This window comes from Peromyscus maniculatus, chromosome 7 (assembly GCF_049852395.1).
Source record: "Peromyscus maniculatus bairdii isolate BWxNUB_F1_BW_parent chromosome 7, HU_Pman_BW_mat_3.1, whole genome shotgun sequence".
NCBI classification, from domain to species: Eukaryota; Metazoa; Chordata; class Mammalia; order Rodentia; family Cricetidae; genus Peromyscus; species Peromyscus maniculatus.
In genome coordinates, this window is record NC_134858.1 from 118,794,152 (window position 1) to 118,801,274 (window position 7,123).

Below are 7,123 nucleotides of genomic sequence, written 5' to 3' on the forward strand. Positions count from 1 at the left end.
AAGTTTTCACCAGACACATGTAAAAATATAGAGGGACATGTGGGAAGAGCCATCAGAATGACCCATGTTCACTTGCAGCTTACCCAGAGTGGTTGGTGCTCTTCTGTGCAGTGAGAAAGCAGTCTGACCACACACCGTCCCTCAGTGTCTGGGTTTGTATCTGCAGAAACTCAAGTCTCTTACACAAAACTTCTTGGTATTTACAGTGTACCTATCTATGTTTGCCCTCGGGTCACACTAACCCTGTAGGGTGCCTAAGGAAGAGAGAATGAGTTGCTGAGGATTAATGGACTGGGCAGGTTGCCCTGGGCACAGTGTAGGCCTTTCTGCGGCTGCATTTGATATGGAAGCCATAGAGCACAGGAGGCTGCTGGCTCTGCAGGGAGAAGGCCTGCTCCCAGGAGCCTCCTGACAGTCAGTGTAGGAGCCCTCCCTCCCTTCCTGAGCACTGGGTGAGCTGTGAGGATCTTCGGAGACAGTGTGAATAATAGCACCTGCTGCTTAGAGCTCAGGAACTAGAGGAAGAGAGTACCAGCTTGTTAATTGCCTTTCTCCTTCCAGGAGGGTGTCCGCATGGAGGAGATAGTGGAAGGCTGTACTGGAGCTCTTCACATCCTTGCTCGGGATGTTCACAACCGGATTGTAATCCGAGGACTCAATACCATTCCACTGTTTGTGCAGGTGCGTTGACTTCAGATGGGGGCCTTCTAGATTTAGGCCCCTAAAAATTGAGAGGATTACAGACCAGAAGTCCTTTCTTAGGAGCATTGGGCCTAGAGCCTCAGGAAGAGCCAGAGCACAGCCCTCCTCCCGCCCCCTGCCCCACCCCCAAAGGAGAGGTTCCTGGCTGAGAACAATTCTGGGGGTCCTTCATTGCAGAGCAGCCTCCTCCTGTGAAGACAGATGTGGAACACAGCTGAGTGGGTGCTGCTGACACTCCACATTGAGCGAGTCTGTACCACACTGGGTCCGTGCCTTGCTTTATTGGGTTAATTGGATCTTGTTCCTGTGTTTTCTCCATAGTTGCTTTATTCCCCCATTGAAAACATCCAAAGAGTAGCTGCGGGGGTCCTCTGTGAACTTGCTCAGGACAAGGAGGCTGCAGAGGCCATTGAAGCTGAGGGAGCCACAGCTCCCCTGACAGAATTACTCCACTCCAGGAATGAAGGCGTGGGTAGGTAGAGGAGCCAACCTGCTCTGTTAACTGCCATGTGCACTGGTGCTGGACCTGTCCTGAAGACCACTCTCTCTTCATTTCCCAGCAACCTATGCAGCTGCTGTTTTATTCCGAATGTCTGAGGACAAGCCACAGGATTACAAGAAACGGCTTTCAGTTGAGCTGACCAGTTCCCTCTTCAGGACAGAGCCGATGGCTTGGAATGAGGTAAGCAGTCAGTGCTTGTTCCTGTGCATTCATTCATTTGGCTCTGCAGTGCTTGTAAACAAGCCCTGTCCTCATAACTCACAGGAACATAGGTGAGAAGGGCTGTAGAAGTCTCCAAGGGTGGGAGGAAAGTAGTCTGCTGAGCAGGTGGTTGGGAGTCCGTTTAAACAGTCTGCTCTCCATATACTGTCTCCTTGGTTTTGTTTTTAATCCATCCTCCATAGTTACTCTTTGAATCATGGTTTCTGGTCAACTTCCCTAGAAGTGCATTTTAGATACTGCGTAGTTCCCAACTGGGGTACAGACATAGTCTCAATAGCTGGTGCTTGCTAAATGCAATCTCAGGTTCCGTACAGTAATGTGAGAGCTGGGTGTTGAGTAGTCATTTGTAGGCATCTTAATGTGTTCTGACCGGAGCCCTTGACTTTCCCCACCCACCCCGTCCGAAACCTGCTCCCATTGATGCCTTTTCTGGATAATGGCAGCTTTGCTATACTGGTCCGACCACTTCCCACTGCCCACTGTGTCGGAGCAGTCTGCCTGTTGGGCGTTTATTGCTGTACCCTACCTCTGGAACAGCATTGTAGGTGTCCTTTGAGAATCAGTTAGTGAACATTTTAATGCTAGGTGCAGTTTGAGCTCTTTTGTCTTTTGATGTTACGTTTATAAACACTCAAGTGTGGTTTTGAAAATTTATATTCTGTCCTGTACCCATGCAGACTGCTGATCTTGGACTGGACATTGGTGCCCAGGGAGAAGCACTTGGATATCGCCAGGATGGTATGTTATAAAGCTTTTATCCACAGGGCTGGTCCCCTCATCCGGGAGGGAGCCTGGGTTGGAGGAAGTGGTAGCTGCACTTAGGTAGTCCCTGAATTCCAGAGTTAGCAGCAGTGTCTTTAGTGGGGCCCGTGGAGCTTGGCTGTGGCATGCGGCCAGCTCTTGCTGTCCCCTGGCTTTCCTTCTTTGGTTACACAGCCCATCATCATACCTTTGTCTTGGAGAAGGGAGGGTCTAGGAAGGGTGATTCATAGCTAGTCCATCAGAGCCTTCTGGAAAGTGATCCAGATTGAGCAGGGTAAGGTGCTGCTGCCATCACCCCATCCCAGAAGCTTTATCCAAGGAACTGTGGGGTTCTCTGGCTTCTCACCTGAACTGTGATAGGCAGTTTGCCTGCCAGGTAGGCCTCCTCAGTCTCAGGAAGTGAGGCTCAGTTAACAGCTGCCTCATGCTCTGTGAGGGTAAATATGTTGAAGGCAGACTGCTGTTGGTGTGTGGTAGTCTCTGGAGCTGCTGAGACCTGGTGTTGTATAATTGCTTAGAAGAGGAGACTAGAAAGCAGCGTTCTTGGCATCCTGACCACGGTTAACCTGCTTTGCCTGTCTTGTGGACACCCTGACTCTTCCAGATCCCAGCTACCGCTCTTTTCACTCTGGTGGATATGGCCAGGATGCCTTGGGGATGGACCCTATGATGGAGCATGAGATGGGTGGCCACCACCCTGGTGCTGACTATCCAGTTGATGGGCTGCCAGATCTGGGACATGCCCAGGACCTCATGGATGGGCTGCCCCCAGGTGACAGCAATCAGCTGGCCTGGTTTGATACTGACCTGTAAATCGTCCTTTAGGTAAGCAGCTTATAAAGCCAGTGTGGGTGAAATCCTTTACTCTGCCTACAGAACTCCAGAAAGACTTGGTGGGGTGGGAATGGTTTTAGGCCTGTTTGTAAATCTGCCACAAAACAGATACATACCTTGGAAGGAGATGTTCATGTGTGAAAGTTTCTCACTTTGATGTTTTTGCCACGGCTTTTGCAGCGTTATACTCAGACGAGTAACATTTGCTGTTTTCAGCGTTAATAGCAGCCTTTCTCTCTATACAGCTGTGTTGTCTGAACTTGCGTTGGGATTGGCCTGTAGAGTTGCTGAGAGGGCTCGAGGGGTGGGCTGGTATCTCAGAAAGTGCCTGACACACTAACCAAGCTGAGTTCCCATGGGAACAGTCGGAGTAAACTTTTTGTTCTGGTCCTTTTTGGTCGAGGAGTAACAATACAAATGGATTTGGGGAGTGACTCACGAAGTGAAGAATGCACAAGAATGGATCACAAGATGGCGTTATCAAACCCTAGCCTTGCTTGTTTTTTTTTTTTTTTGTTGTTTTTTGTTTTTTTTTTTTTAAATATCTGTAATGGTACTGACTTTGCTTGCTTTGAAGTAGCTTTTATTTTTTGCAGTAACTGTTAGTTTTAAGTCTCGTAGTGTTATGTTCTAGTGAACCTGCTACAGCAATTTCTGATTTCTAAGAACTGAGTAATGGTGTAGAACACTAATTCATAATCACGCTAATCGTAATCTGGAGACGTGTAACATTGTGTAGCCTTTTGTATAAATAGACAGATAGAAATGGTCCGATTAGTTTCCTTTTTAATATGCTTAAAATAAGCAGGTGGATCTATTTCATGTTTTTGAACAAAAACTTTATTGGGGATACGTGCGGTAGGGTAAATCAGTAAGAGGTGTTATTTGAGCCTTGTTTTGGACAGTTTACCAGTTGCCTTTTATCCCAAAGTTGTTGTAACCTGCTGTGATACAATGCTTCAAGAGAAAATGGTTATAAAAATGGTTCAGAATTAAACTTTTAATTCATTCGCTTGTGTCACTTTGATTTGTTTGTCATGAGATGGTTGGTGAGGGTAATGCAGGCACCCAGCTGGCCCTGAGGAGGTGGTGTCATTGGGGTGCCCAGGTTGCCGGGGTAGAGAAGGCCTGAGTCTGCATGGCAGCCTCCCTTAGCAGCGAGCGTCCCACCAAACCCGGCCAGCCAGAGGGAGGAAGTGCGTGTTTCAGCCTTGACTACTGTGGCTGACTGGGCTTCTGTGAAGGAAGGACTGCTGTGGAGCTTGCACTCCTTCAACTCACCCTCCTGCTCAGAAACCTAAGTGTGCTGCCCATGATAGTCTCGAGGTGTTAACACTGAGCAACAACTAAAGCTGGAAGCCGAATAAGCCCCTCCTTTGGACAGGGTCATCCCACTGAGCGGTAACGAAGCAGTGCCTGGATCTGTGAGTGTGGCTCACTTGGAGAGGGCAAGCCTTCCACTCCTTTGAACCAGTAATTACGTTTAAATGCTAACGTTTATCTGAACATAATCAGAACCAGAATGGGCTGCCTTCCGTGTGGCCTGCTAGATCTGTCCTGGTGGTGGGTCTGACAAGCAGGCTTTGTACGTTTCTTACACAGACCTGTTAAGACTTGTGTTTGGTCCTCTACCAAGAGAGAATGTTTGTGCCTGAGAGAGCTGTTTGGTTTCCTGGGTTAAGACTGTGCCTGTTAGCCAGCATTCCAAGCCACAGGAGGTCCCTGTGAGGAAGTCCTCCTTCACAGAGATGCCAGTTGGGGTCTGTAGAGTCCATATGGGTTAAGGTAACGAGGTGGAAGGCAAGAACGGATCCCAGAAGTAGTGACCTGGTCTCCACGTGTGCACTGGGAAAGGCACATGTGGTTTTTCAAAAAGGAGAGGCACACACAACTTAGCCCGGGAACAGCACCGTTTGTATCCAAAGAGGAGGTCTGCATGAGCAGTGGAAACTCTGCCTGCCTGCCTGCCCTGTGTCTGTGTGGGGCAGGGCCGGCAGAGCACTAAACAACAGCCACCCCAGCAGCTAAGCAAGCCGTCAAGTGACCATTCTCCTGTAGGAGAGAGTCCAGCATGGACTCTTTTCTGATAGAGAAGCAGAGGACAAGGCGTTCATGGCTGGTGGCCTTGGGGTATGTGGGGTCTCGAACATGCCCACCTGCAGAAACAAATGACAGCAGGAACTGGGCAGTGTCCCTTCTTAGGCTGCCTCTGGCCCTCGGGAGGCCCCTGAGCTAGCCCTGTCTGCACCCATGACGGGTTAGCAGGGAGATTGATTTGCACGCTGTATTTTTCAGTGCCTGGGGAAGGTGGTAAAGGGCATCTTGTGAGCCGTCCAGTGGGGAGACCCACATCCTAGACTCACCTTGTTCAGCAGCCATAGCCACCAGAGCAGCTCTTTTCTGGACTAGAGGATAGGAAACCGTCAGCCCAATATCTTGTGAGTTCATGCAGGAAACAGACACCTATAGGCCGACCACTACGGCTATCTAGGTATCTTCCAGGTTGGCTGTGGCCATTTTTACCCACTGGCGTTTCCTGGGAGACAGTACAACCAGCACCTACTCTCTGGCTGTGTGTTAAGGCTTGAGCTGTTGGTAGAGGGGGAGAAGGTTAGGCCTAGGCAGCCACCTCCCTGTGACTGATGTGTGCCTAGTGGCTGCTGAAGTTAGGGGCTGAGACTCTCTGAGAGGTGCAGGCAGAAACCTAGGTCTGGACCGCTTGCCACCACCAGAATCCTAGTGCTCATGAAGAGGCCAACTATGTCTGCTCTCTTGAAGGGGAGCTCAAAGGAGCAGTTGTATTTGCCCTCTCCCCCAGCCAGCACGCTTATGGTCTCCAACATTAATTTGTAAGTGTGTGTGGTGACGGAGGGGCAAGGCCTGCCAGGCCTAGCCTCTAGCAAGACAGCAGCCCTGCTTCACACCACCAGGCCCTTTCCTGTAAGCCAGCCACTCAACAGAATGTTCTGGAATGTTAAAGCCTTCCTGCTTTAGATTGCTCTGTGTGCTGCTGAAAAGGGCAGAGGAGGAGGAATAACCCATCGCTTTGAAGCAGTTCCCTGCAGGATTCCAGAGCTCAAGCACTGAACAAAGGGACGGGGAGAGATGACCTGAGCCTATTCTCTTAGAGCGCCCAGCCACTTGAGTCCATAATGCAGCCAGGCCAGGACCACTTGGCCCACAGCCTGGTGACACCACACAGCCTGGTGACACACCACCTCTAGCTATATGAAGTCCTTGGTGCTTCCGTGTCTGTCATCCCAGCCAAGGCCTGCTTGGGGATGCTCAGGGCAGTGGAGTCAACCCTGAATCCAGCCATGCCATGGATCCTTGTAGGCAAGAGGAGGGTCTGGCTGAGGAAGCTGAGGCCTTTGCAGGTGGCTGTGGACACTAAAGGTAATTGGCATGGCTGCCTTTGATGTGGTCCGGCACGGCTGGTGTTTTCATCATGAGGCTAGCTGGAGCTGGCAGGCTACCCAGATCATGTCACAGCAGGGCTGCTGGCCACTGACTGTAGGACCCCTGGGCTAGCTGCTGTTGGGGATGGTCCAGCTGTGCACACCTTCCCCAGAGAAGCAGCCTGGAGCAGCAAATGGGCCAGAAACCTACCTGGTCCAAAGCTGTTCCAGAGGCCTCAGCCAGCTCATCTGCTTGGAACTGCCCAAGCCCCACCCCACCTTCCGGTGCTGACTCAGACGCACCCCACACGGCAACCCTCCTCCCAGCGTCCACCAGACTTGACTCTTAGCACTTGGCAGAAATGGTAAAGTCTGAGGTTATGGGGTGGGGGGTGGGGGTAGCAAGTCTGCCTTGACACTGCCATCCCCTCTAGCTGGGTAGACTCACTCCAGTGTTCCGCACTCCTGCTCGCACACTGAACTTGCTGTGCATGTGTCTCACCCAGGCCTCCCTAGAATTCTTGGGATCATGTCCCTGAAAAGGAAAAAGAAGTGGCCATAGAACACCAGAGTGGTGAGGCTGAAGTCTGCTCAGGAGCTGCTTTGCAGAGGTCTGTGGCTCACTTGAGGCAAGGCTCGCTTGGCCTCTGCATAGGGAAGATGAGGACAGTCATCCCAGTCAGAGAGGACTTGAGGCATCAGG

General features: G+C 50.8%; 1 protein-coding gene across 5 annotated transcripts in view; it reads left to right on the top strand.

Annotated features, from left to right (window-relative positions):
- Ctnnb1 (catenin beta 1) overlaps positions 1-4,032 on the top strand; it is a 29,889-nt gene extending 25,857 nt beyond the window's left edge. For 3 of the 5 annotated variants that reach the window (XM_076577422.1, XM_076577423.1, XM_076577424.1), the window contains exons 11-16: positions 562-681; positions 1,024-1,174; positions 1,263-1,384; positions 2,104-2,164; positions 2,793-3,013; positions 3,426-4,032. In XM_076577422.1, the coding sequence (XP_076433537.1) occupies positions 562-681; positions 1,024-1,174; positions 1,263-1,384; positions 2,104-2,164; positions 2,793-3,001 (663 nt within the window). In that variant the 3' untranslated portion in view covers positions 3,002-3,013; positions 3,426-4,032. Of the gene's footprint in view, positions 1-561; positions 682-1,023; positions 1,175-1,262; positions 1,385-2,103; positions 2,165-2,792 lie in introns of all 5 variants that reach the window. The other 2 variants (XM_042281991.2, XM_042281994.2) reach the window with 1 other exon arrangement.
- Positions 4,033-7,123: the final 3,091 nt, after the last annotated feature.